The 12,563-nt window shown below is 46.0% G+C and overlaps 1 protein-coding gene and 1 long non-coding RNA gene across 2 annotated transcripts in view; one reads left to right on the forward strand and one right to left on the reverse strand.

Annotated features, from left to right (window-relative positions):
• The first annotated feature begins 1,070 nt into the window (after window positions 1-1,070).
• LOC112397374 (uncharacterized) lies at window positions 1,071-6,057 on the forward strand. Its single transcript, XR_003002791.1, has 2 exons — window positions 1,071-1,218; window positions 4,799-6,057. It is a non-coding gene; the product is annotated as an uncharacterized LOC112397374 (long non-coding RNA).
• Window positions 6,058-8,476: 2,419 nt separating this feature from the next.
• ANKRD13A (ankyrin repeat domain 13A) overlaps window positions 8,477-12,563 on the reverse strand; it is a 35,727-nt gene continuing 31,640 nt past the window's right edge. Inside the window, exons 14-15 of the mRNA XM_024741447.1 lie at window positions 11,340-11,407; window positions 8,477-10,494 (exon numbers count right to left, since the gene is read on the reverse strand). Coding sequence (XP_024597215.1) covers window positions 10,299-10,494; window positions 11,340-11,407 — 264 coding nt within the window. The 3' untranslated portion in view covers window positions 8,477-10,298. The remainder of the gene's footprint in view (window positions 10,495-11,339; window positions 11,408-12,563) is intronic.

Genomic DNA, 12,563 nt, shown 5'->3' on the forward strand with positions numbered 1-12,563 from the left:
ACAGCGAGCAAGAACAAATCTCTGCCCTCATGGACCTTACATTCTAGGATGATAGCAGGTACCCAGTGCCAACTAAAAATTGTCTCTCGCCATCTGCCTCTACGAGGATGACGTCACTAGCCACTGCAGTCAATGACCTTCAACACACCCTGAAAGGAGTTCAGGGAAGAGATCAGGAATGTGGCACTCTGTGCTCTGGGAAAAACTGGCAGAACAGGCCTTCAGGTAGTTAGATCTTTTTCAGGAGAAGACTTTATGAGCCCAGTTTCTTGCATCTTAAATCTAGGAAAGCACTAAAATCATTGACAGAGACATCTGCTCCTCGTGACTAGCAGCAACCTTCTGCCAAAACGTGTGCTTGATTGCACCTATCCCCCTTCACTAAAATCATATATATAGCAACCTGCCCTCCCCCACCTCTTCAGAGCTGGTCCTCATTTTGCCACAAATAAAACTTAACTCACAACTCTCACCTTGTGATTTCTTTTTTCTCCAGTCAACATCACAAAATAACAAAATGTAGGTTAAATGGGTATGTAGGGTAAATGGGGAGAAGTTAAGAGGGGATAAAAGAGGCAAAAGAGTAGGGAGTGCATATATCGAGGGAGCGGAAGGGCTGCAATTTCAGAAAAAGATGTCCAGGTAAACACTCCCTGAGAAGGTGGCATTCGTAAGATAGGAATACAGTGTCTATTTCTCAGGCCTGTGGTGAAGATTTAGTAAGAAAATACACGGATTTGTAAAATACCTTCGATAGGTCCAAAATGGACCTAAGAAACCTCTCTGGAAAGAGGCCCGCCTAGAACTCTAAGAAAGAGGGAAACTTTGTTCAGGACGGAACTGGGATCGAGGTGGACGTTGCCGGGACGGAACGGTGATCCCCCTGAAAATTGGCCCGGGCGGAAACGTTGGTCTTGGAGGAACGTGGATCCGGGAGGAAGCTTGGTGAGGGCCTAACTCTGGCCGGGACGTACAGTTACCCTGGCAACGACGCGCGCCCGGTGCGACGGAAGGCGGTGCGCGAGAGGTAACCGGGGCGGGGCTTCCGACGGAAGTGGGTCGCTCTCCACTGCTGGGTAGAGAAGATGTTGCGTCCGGGTTGGCGGTGGATTTGCCTCGGTCTGTGCAGCCTCCTGCTGGGTCAGGCGGAGGCCCCGAGCCCCGTGGAGCCGCCAGAGCGGAGCCGGCCGTATGCGGTGCTGCGTGGGCAGAACCTGGGTGAGCGGCCGTGGGCGAGCGGGCGGCGGGGTCGGGTCTGCGCTTTTGCAGTTCCAGGCAGCCGGAGCTTCGCACGCGCGGGTGGACGGCGGGGGCCGTGTGGGGGCAGGCGGTGCAGGTGCGACCCTCTCTCTCCGAAGGCCTGGGACAGAGGCCTGAGCTGCGGTTCAGCGGAAGGCCTGGTCCTTGGTGGGCTTGATACATGCTGGTTGCATGAATGACCGGGGTCACAATCTGGGTCCCCTCCTCTATGGCTGTGTGGGCCCAAGCTAGGCAATACGGCGTATGATATGTACCCCATCCCCTCTTCTTTTCTAATGGAACTAATAGTCATAGTCATAATGATAACTGGCATTTGTCGAGCATTTCCTGTATACCGTGTTGTACTAAGCATTTTGTGTACGTGAGTTTATTTCAGCCTCACAGTAAGTTAATCAGAAAGGTACGGTTTTCAGCCCTGTTTACAGATAAGGGAAGTGAAACTCAGAGAGGTGAAGTTCTTTGTCCAAGGTTACACAGCTAGGAAGTGGTGGAGGCCAGTAGGAGAACCTAAGTTTTGTGGGGCTTGAAGCATACCTTTTGGGAGGATGTCATCAGCATGCACATATATATACACACATACATACGTACATATGGGCGTACATGGCTTTGGAAGGGGCCCTGGAGCTTAAAGCTTGGCAAACTTCACAATAACTCTGAATCTTGTTCTGCCAAAGTCCTTTCTTTGCGCTGAACGTCATTGGTATGTCTGTATATCTGCAAAGCTGCTACATAGTATTGTTTCTGGATTACCTTGACTCTCCATGAACTCATTGTCTGTCATGTATTGACCACTTACTGTGTCCGTAGCACTCTGCTAAGTGGTTTCTATACATTATCCTGCTTAATCCTTCAGAACAGGATTTCTCAGCCTAGGTACTACTGATATACTGGACCAGATGATTCTTTGTTAGGGGGTGGGGAACATACTATTGTGAGCACACACTGTTGTGAGCACTGTAAGATGTTTAACAGTGTCCCCAGCCTTTACCCACTAGATGCCAGTAGCACACCCCACTCCCGGTCCAGATAATCAAAATGTCTCTCGACATTTGCCAAATGGATTTTGCCACTGGGGCAAAATCCCGCTGGTTGAAAACAGTACTATTCAAAGTGTGGTGGCAGAGCAGTGAAGTCTGCAAACTATTTGTTATCTGCAAAGAGATGTCTTACAGCAATTGAGATTGTTTAGAAATTTAACGGTTTGACATTGTTGCAACATCCAAGCAACTCGAAACCACTTCTAGGTCCCTAACCTGGAATGCTTTCTAGGTAGAGGGAGCTGCTAATTAGTCATACACAGTAGGGCTAGGTAGTGGCCTGGGACAGACTAAAAGTTACAAAAACTAGTCCTTTACCACAGCTTTGTTTGAGAAACACTGCCCTAGACCATTCTGTGCAGTGGGTATTTTTATCTCCATTTTTGAAGAAGAGGAAACAGACACAGAGAGACTGTAACTTCTGTAAGGTCACGTAGCCTATAAGTGTAGACAGGAACCCAGACAGTCTAACCCCAAACCCTGCGTTCTTGACCACTGTACTGCACTGCCTGTCTTGGTGGTAATAATGGCTTTCATTTATCATGCACTTATTATCTGTCCGGCACTGTGTTGAGCGCTTTTCATATAAAATATGAAAAATTTTTTGAGCTCTAAAATGAGATTTATTTGAATAAGATACAGTTGACAGATAAAACAGTAATGATGTGGATATGCTTTTCTAATTTTCCAATATTTTGGTTGGTTGACAAACAAATGTCACAGAAGTATTCCAAGTAAGAGTTGGAACTGCCAGGAATATTGTAGAAAAAATGTTCACATGCAGTGAAAAGCTGGATCAAATGTCTTTTGGGACCCTTCCAAGGCTAAGATTTTCGGATTCTTTTAGAATACGCTGGCCACTTTAATTATTATACTTAAAACAATAGATTCCATGTGACAGTGTTAACTCAATCTTTAAAAAAAATGCAGTATTAGAATAGTTCCAAAACACTACAAAAACATTTCACTTGAAATTCACTATTTTAATGACATTGATATTTAGGCCTTGTGAGATGGGTTTCATTTGCCCCATGTTATAGGGTAGAGAATGAGGCTCGAAAAGGGGAAGTGACCATAAGGAAGGACCTAAGTAGTCTTAACCGTTCTGCCAGGGCCTGCCATTCAGGCAACTAAAGGGAGGGAGAAAAGATAATGATAAAGAGTGGGAGATCAAGGCCCAAAAGTATAGCTATTCCAGTGGATATCGTGTACCTAACAACTCTTGGTTTTAAGCTCATTTTTTGTATTTTTTAAGAAGACTTCCATTCTCCAATTCTAGTCCCCTGCATTCCTGCTTTGGAGGTTTTTGTTTTTGTTTTGTTTTTTTTAGAGCCTTTCCAAAACGCAAAAAAATTGGTTTAAATGGAATAAGACAGCTTTAGGTCCAATTGTAGTCAGAGCCATAGAAACTCATGGAATTCTGAACTTTAAAAATTCGGGCAGGGGCTTCCCTCGTGGCATAGTGGTTGAGAGTCCGCCTGCCGATGCAAAGCAACTTATTTATTAAAATAAATAAGTTTGTTAAAAAAAAATTAGGGCAGGTATTTAGGTAACAAGGGCTATTTTGAGATATGACATCTAACTCATGTAAGTCATGTTTAACAGAGACCTTTTTATTTTATTTTTGGCTCCATCGGGTCTTCGTTGCTGCGTGCAGGTTTTCTCTAGTTGTGGCGGGCAGGGGCTACTCTTCATTTCGGTGCGTGGGCTTCTCATCGTGGTGGCTTCTCTTGTTGAGGAGGCTCTAGGCACGTGGGCTTCAGTAGTTGCAGCACATAGGCTCAGTAGTTGTGGCATGCAGGCCCTAGAGTGCACTGGCTTAGTTGCCTTGCGGCACATGAGATCTTAGTTCCCTGACCGGGGATTGAACTCGCGTCCCCTGCATTGGAAGGCGGATTCTTAACCACTGGACCACCAGGGAAGTCCCAGAGGGATCTTATTTCCCGACTAAATCAGATCATGTCACTCTTTGCCTACAACCCTGTCTTTAAACTTAGAATAAAATCCATGTTTCCTTCATGGTCTACAAGGCTCTGCATGAACTGGCTCCAGCCTTCCTCTCTGGCTTCATTCCCCGCCTTTCTTCCTTCACTCCTTCCTCACAGCCACACTCGCCTCCTTCCTGTTCATTGACTTTCTGGCTTGTTCTGGCCTCAGGTGCTTTCATTAGCTGATCCTTGGACATGCAGATCTCCACATGGCCGGCTCCTTCCTCCCATTAAGGCCCCGGTTTGTCCCCTCCTCACTTGCTTCCTCCATCACCACTCCCAGCACTCTCACATTACCGTCTTCCTCATGGCACTTAAAAGCTGTGTGAAATGCTGTCATTTACGTTCTCTCCTCACGTGCATGGCGACACGCCCAGAGAGGGTCTGTCATGGCTGCTTCCCCCACACCTGGCACAGTGCCTGGCACCAAGTGGCATTTGGCAAATCGTTGTCAGTGGACAACTTACAGAACCTGAAGCTGCCGTTAGGAGGTAACCTGTTTTCCTTTTGCAGTGTTGATGGGAACTATTTTCAGCATCCTGCTGGTGACCGTGATCCTTATGGCATTTTGCGTCTACAAGCCCATTCGGCGCCGGTGATGGCCAAGCCAGCCCTCCCACGAGCCTTTGGGAGCAGAATAAGTCGCGTTGCACATGGGTCAGTGGAGAAGGTGGAATCAGAACTTAACTGCTTGGAAACGATCATCGGTCTGGACAGTTGGTAAATGCTTTAGAAAAAACATCTAGCCATTATCTTATCCTAACACTGTAATGCAAGTATTTGGCCACTTAAGCCTGCTTCTCAGTGTTTCTTTTTATATCTGGCTGTACCTGTTGAAAGTAAGACCTGAAGCTCCAAGGTTCAGTGTAAAGTTGGAATGTTCACGAGAAAGAAAACATGACTTTGTGAGTGATGTAAAATCCACACTGGAAAGGAATAATCATTAATGCTTGAAAATATTAAGAAGAGTAAGACTTAACATGTAGACATTCCCTGCTTAAGAACCATTTGGTCACAATGGGTTAAGAATCCCAAATGTTTTTAATTATCCCGAGTTGGCCTAGATGCCCCGTTTGCAAAGCAATGTCAGCTGTGGGGAACACAGGCTGCCACTCCTCACTCTGCACGGAGCTCTGCACTCAGACGCCCCCACTGAAGTTGGGGTCACACCAGCTAGGCCTGTGACCACGGGCACCCTTGGGCTGGGAGGCACTGGGGGTGGCTGGAAGTGTTAGCACTTGGCGCATCTGAAAAAGAATTGGTCCCATTCAAACACGTTTATCTCCTTGTCCTGCACTTAAAAGTCTTCCCAGCCCTTGGCCTAGAAGTCAGGGCAGCTTTTCTGATTCAGAATCTAAAAGAGACTCAGCAGGACCTCTTTTCCGCCCTGGGTGGGGAGGGGCTACAGAAGTGCGTGTTCACCGTGGCGGGTGGGTGTGTGTTTACATAGTTTAATTTCAACTTTGAAAATGCTGCTATTCACTTGCACTGTTGGTGAACTGGAATTTTCCCCCATGGAAATACTTTCGTACATACAGTATTTATTTTATTTTAAGGGTGCTGGGTTTAACTTTGTTGTTAAATTAAAATGTTTATCTTGTTTGTGCTCCATTCAAGCACAGCACTGATTTTTTTTTTAACAACCGGCACTTAATGTGAAATAACTGATGTGGGATACAGTAACTGACAAGGATTTTGTTTGTAACCCTAACACTGAGTCACTGAAACGTGCTTTTGAGCAAAATGTCCATTAAAACTAAAGTAAAATCTTATGTGCTGTTTTATTCCTAGTAATTATTTTCCAAGCATTTAAAATGCAGGTAGGGGTGTGTGTGCGTGTGTGCACACACTTGAATCTGATTTAATCTCTTGAGGCACTGAAGTGGAATTTTAAATTAATATGTGAAATAACACTACTGCCCCAAGGCAAACTATTGATTATTTCAGAAAACTGACTGTAAGTAATCTCTCAGGCTGGGCCAGGGGCCAGAAGACCTGGATTCTTGTCCCAGCTCCAGTTATAAACAGGCTTAACTTCTCTAGAGCTTCAGTTTTCTCATCTGTGAAACAGTGATATACACACTTTATCTTTCTTTATTATAGTGAGGATCAAATGATGTGAAAAGTAACTCAGATGGAGGTGGGGTCACCACAGTTGGCCTGTGCCTTGGAAGCCCGTGTTTATTGACTGGAGGGAGGAATGACTGGGATTCTGAGACTCTGGCACGGACAGAGTTAAGTCCCAGGAGCCCACATCCCCGCCTCATCTGGGATGCCATGTTTTGATATCTGCCTAAAAACTTACTGCCATTTTTAGAATTTTAAAAGGAAACGGTAAAAACTTGTCAGGCCCATAAACCTTGTGACCTGCCGTTTGCCCAGTAATCACCAGCCAGGTAACTGGATCATGTTCAGTTTTCTGAAACAATAGTTATTCCACATACAGATCCAAAACCCAGCCTGCATCATCATCCCCGTGTTACCGTCTGTTAAGTATGAGATTTCAGTCAAAAGTAGGACAAAGAATAACCTTTGTAGAAAAAGGCTTATTTCAGAGAAATGAGTAAAGATGACAACATCAATTCCAGGAGCGAGAGAGCAATAAACTGAAAACTTTTATGCACCAGAGGTTGACCAATTGCTATTTTCAAGTGGAATTATTCTCCTGATCTTCATCTTCAGGAGTGCAGAGGGGCAGTGGCTGAACCCTAGTTTTCCTAAACTGAACTGTAACAAGTCCCCTAACAAACACATCTGACTAATTTACACCAATCATAAAAACAAGTTATTTTAGCAAACACTATCTTAACTTTCTTTTAAGTTGAGATTAAGAAGTCTGCAGGTGCTGCTTGAGAGTAGGGGCTTGGAGTCTTATTAGTGGATTACAGTTTTTCCCACAGGATCTCAATCTTATAGCCACACTCATTTCTAGACATGGGCCTAGCTTGGACTTTGAACTCCATCATTCATGGCACTGCAGCCATTTGAAGTTGCTATAGTCCAACTCATCATCTTTGACGTCATCTGTGTTCAGGAGGAAACTGGGACCAAGCTGGTGGTTATGGTCTCTTTCCTGTCATTATTTAGAGCAGACTTTGCCCTGACGCCTCTTATCCAGCATGGTGTGATGAGCTTGTTTGTGTATCTTCGGAACTTTGTTACCCAGTCAGCCCTCTGTATACCACATCCGTGGATTCACCCAACCACAGATTAAAAATATTGGGGGAAAAAACATTCCAGAAGGTTCTGAAAAGCAAAACTTGAATTTGCCTCACACCAGCAACTATTTACATTAGCATTTACATTGTATTTATGTCTATTTATATAATTTACATTGTATCAGGTATGTGATCTAGAGATGATTTAAAATATTCAGGAGGATACAGTAAGTTATATGCAAATACCATGCCACTTTATAAGGGACTTGAGCATCCACAGGGTTTTGGTATCCATGGGGCATCCCGGAAACACGCCTCTGCAGACAGTGAGGGAGGACTGTACTTAATTCCCAGCACTGTCTTACGTGTGGAAGTTGCTCGATGAAAGTTTACTGCTGGTAATGGTCCACCCAAGCTTTAATAAACCCTGAAGATAAAGTTAGAAACTGTTAGTTTAATGAAATAAGCCGTAGGTATGGCTTGTCTTGACCTAAGAAGAGTTAGCAGTTTTCACAATGCTCAAAATATTGCTTACTTTCCGCCCACCCCACCCCACCCCAAAAAGCAAAGCAGATCCTTCACCACTTCTGGAAATACCAAGGCCTCATTTCCGGAACCCAAACCTTTTTTACTGGTCACTGCCTTTTTTGTTTTATTACCAACATATTCAGGTGTACGGCAAGTCCAGGAGGCTGAATCATCACCTGAACTTCCAAGAAAGGAGAGAGCAGATTTACTGAGATTAGAGAGATCTAATGTTGGCTTGGCTTCCAGCACTCCACAAGAGACAGTCCCTCTCCAGGGCTGCAGAGGTACTCAGAGCGGCCCAATGCTGGCTTTGGAGTTTCCATTTGAAAGGACTAGCGTGCGGGCGTGTGTGGACCGTGTGACTTGGGCAGGACGCTGAGAGGACAGTGCCACCTTTGTCACGCACAAGCGAGGACTGGGAGGAATTCTAATGTTCCAGTGACATACATAACAGGAAGGGACTAGAAAAACGTGAAGAGAAAAAAGACTCAAAGGCTGTCTAGAATATTGTACGAGCACCCTGCACCCTCTAAGGAAGCAGTCTTTATTTGTATTTTAAGAGTGAACACATATCGAAAACTGCTGTGACAGTGACACAAAGTTCAGTCCCTTGTTAACTGACCTCCTGGGGAGAAAGTCAAAGACATGGGGAAGCAGAACAATGGAATGCAAACAGAGATTACCTCTGTTCACCTTAGTGAGTAAACGATGGGGCCTAACTGCAGCCATTCCCAAGACGTATCTTGGCTCAAGGTAAACGCCAAGTAAACAAAATGCTAACTGTGTATCTGAAACAAACATGATGCTGCATATACTGGCCTCGTGTGCAGAGAAGGAATTTTGGTCAGACCATGAAAGGAAAGGCAGATGGTCATATGGAATCAAAAGCACAATTCTTTGGGAACGTTTCATTGGCAACGCTAACTGTATATACAGCCGTTAAATGGAGCGGTAGTTCCCGTTTCCCTTCCGGTCCCCAAAGCAGCGCAACAGACAGGAAATGGACGCAAAACAGAGGAGGAGGATATTGTTACTAGGTGATTTCAGTGCAGCCTGTAGGAATGAATCCATGGGCCGGGCTGGAGTGAGGGTGCCCTCGGCCGTATTCCCCAGGTTCTCTATGTTGTGCGGTGGTTATTTACAGAAGAGTTAGACAAAATAGTTAACTACTAAGGGTATCCAAAAAAGGCCTGAGAAAATCTGGTTAAAATGTATAACCTTGTATTGCTACTGATGGGAGCAGTCGTTTTTATATCTTTTAAAAATAATAAAAAGATTCTGTTAAAAAATACATTCATCCAGAAAGATGTTGATTTGAACTCTAAAAAGTAACGTAGAATCATCATTTTCCCTTTTGAATACAGAGCCACTGAGTTCCGTTTGTAGCTCCCTTTCTAGTTTCAAGCCCACCCCTTCCTCTCAGGTGCGCCCAGGGCACGTAGTGAGGTCTTCCTAGGCCTCTGCATGGAGACCCTTCACCAGAGAAGGCCTGGAACACACCCCTGGTTTGGTGATCCTTTGGTCAGCCTGCCCACTTCAGTAACAAGCCTCGGGCTCTCCTAGCAGCTCCTTCAGGGCCAGGATTAGCTGCCTTGGATTTAGCCTGGAGGATCCTGCTCTCAAAGGAACTGCCTTTACAAATTCAAATCAGATCCCTCAAAGTGGAGTGAGGTGGTTTGAAACCATTAGTAATTTTTAAGGCTAAGGCAACATCTGTTGGCATCTGTATATCTTAATTTGATGCAAATAGTTAACCCTAAAATAAAATAGATCCTGTACTTATCTCCTCTCTAGCTGGGTGTGGAAGGAGTGGAATAAGGTGGGGACGGAGTAGAACAGTGACAGTGCCCTAGAAACCCTGTAGAAAGGTAAAAATAGAAAAGCAGAAGGGCACAAATAATCCATTTCTTTGGTGAACTGTACAGAAGTGTCTCCCAAGTTCTCATACACCACACTCTGCAAAGGCTGCTGCTCTCGTATATAAAAGCACCCTGACTCCGCAAGAACTTGTTTTGTTATCACTCCTTGATAAAAATTAATGTACAAACCTGCGGGGTGGGATTAGGGATTGGGTTTTTATCTAAAGCTGGTAGTAAAAACATGACCTGCAAGCCAGTACAGCTATGGAAAGTGAGGACGCTCTCCTCCCCTCAAGCCTGGAGATGGGGCCGCTGGCCGCCAGCCCGTTCACCGGGGAGCGTCGCGGGTGGCCCCGGGGGGCCCTGGCCCCGCACCTCTGTGGAAAGCAGGGTCCGATGCTGCATCGTGTGAGGCGCAGTCCCTGGGCCCGTGTGCGGACAGAGCCTCCGGGCGGGAGGCAGGAAGGACTACTTCTCGGTGAGCGACAGCTGTAAGACCTGCTGCAGCTCCGCCTCCTCCTCCCGCAGCCGCAGCTCGTGCTCCTCCAGCTCTTTGGCGGAGAGCTCCATGGCCAGCTGCAGGTCGCTGTCAAAACGGCTGGTCTCACGGGAGGCGCCGGGGCACAGGCCTTCAGAGCCGGAGGGGAGGCTCTCCTGGACAGCCCTGCGTGAGAACGACATGGGGCAGAGAAACTTTTAACATCGTCATCGTGGCAGCAGCAGCAGCAGCAGCCATATTTCTTAACTGCGGACCCAGTGTGCGCCGAGCCCGGCGCTTCCTATCCCCTCTTGTATATGATGCCATCGATCCCATGTAACTCTGGTGGTGTAGGTGCTGGATGCAGGTACATACCTGCCCGAGATCACCCAGCCACTAAGTGATGGGGCTAGGAATTGAACCTGGATCTATTTTAAAGCAAAACCCAACTTCAACAGGTTTTCATATGTGCCCAGACTACAGGAAAATGCTTTGTAAAATGAATCTTTCCAGTTTAACCCCTTTTAAAACGGATAATCTGGGAATTCCCTGGCAGTCCAGTGGTTAGGACTCCAAGCTTTCATTGCTGAGGGCACAGGTTTGATCCTTGGTCTGGGAAGTAAGGTCCCACAAGCCACGTGGTGCAGCCAAAAAAAAAAGAATAATAATAATCTAATCATCTCTGTAGCCCTTCCCCAAAGTGGCACCATCCTTAACATTGTATAAACTTCCCACTGACAGCACCTAGACCCTCTGTGATCATACGTTCTTCGCAGAAGATCAGACCGATCAGAAAACATTTACTGGGTGCCTTTCTGCCCACGGCAATGGTTAGTGAACTGGTCAGCAATTCTATCACCAGTTCCTGGAAGCTCAGCCCCCAAGAGTTCAGAGCTGCTTTTATGAGGAATTGACCCAAGAGGAAGCAAGAAAGCCGACATTGTATCAAGTCTCTCTTGCCAGGCCCGCTGTCGAGTGTCCTAAGCGCCTGTGCCAACCTCGGGTCAATCATCAAGAGTCACATCAGTCACCTCTCATCCTGGGCGTCACAGGTATGCGCCTGGCCAGTCCCTCCACTAGAAGCTGGTCCTGAAAGCTCCTAGGAAAGACATGTGACAGACACAAATACCCCTTAGAAGGAATAAACTGTTGTACTGATAACAAAAGGAAAGCAGCAAGAACAAGATTAAGAATATTTACAAGTCCATTATCCACAAAGCTGTGTGAAAAATTAATAGAGACTGGGGTTATCTCTAAAATGACACCCAAATGTCAGCTAGTATATGGTCCACTACCCTGCTTGATTTGATATCAAGTATGAGAAGGTGGTAGCTGTCAATCTATTAAAAACAACTCAACCTCAGGCAAAGTTTCAATGAATAAAGCAGATAATTCTTCTAGAGCAAGACTGGAATACATAACTCATTATTTGTCATCTTTGGCTACTCCTCTTCTCAAAATTTATGGCCGACAAGGTTTAAGTAGCTATTGGGGAAAAAAATAAGCTCACTTATAACAGGAAAAGGAAACGCATACTGGATTGACAGTGACGGCTAGGAGAGGGAAGCCTCTCTCAAGGGGAACATGCCAGCCCTGGGGTCTGGCCCTTGGCCCAGCAGCCTCAGAAAACAGAATGGCTCTAAAAACGGGTCCATGGGAGGCGGGGCTCATGTTACCCAAGCTGAGACTTCAGAAAAACACAGGATGCCAAAAACCTCAGCTGGGGGGACACTGGAGTGTGGGTACCGTTCTCAAAGCTTAGCGGCCCCATGACGGCAAGGCGCTGGGGCTGTTTCATTAAAGAACTCCCAGCACCTGGCACAGAGTCTGGCACAAAGCAGGCACTGTGCAAACATCTGCCGAATGAACGATGGAAGGACAGAAGAAACCAATGAACAAACAAATGGACAACAGGAGCCCAGGACCACACCAAAGGGCAGTGGAGGGAGAAGCAGATCCCACTCTAGTAGAGCAGGAAGCCACAGAGGGAGGGGACAGAGGAGTTACTATCCTCAAGCCCTGGATGGTCCCAGGAAAGTGAGGCCTTGAGGAAGAACCACATAGGAAGACAAGAGGCAACTGTTCTCAGGCTGGTCTGTTCTCTCCTTAGTGCTCAAGAGTTTGAGATTATGCCCCTTACCACAGAATGAAACATCTGAGTAAAAAACAATTTTAACAACGAATCAACCATCCTTTTCATCACACACTTATTGAGCAACCACAACGCAATGACTGGTCTTCATTGGGGAGGAAGT

This window comes from Neophocaena asiaeorientalis, unplaced genomic scaffold (assembly GCF_003031525.2).
Source record: "Neophocaena asiaeorientalis asiaeorientalis breed wild unplaced genomic scaffold, Neophocaena_asiaeorientalis_V1.1 scaffold648, whole genome shotgun sequence".
Lineage (NCBI taxonomy): Eukaryota > Metazoa > Chordata > Mammalia > Artiodactyla > Phocoenidae > Neophocaena > Neophocaena asiaeorientalis.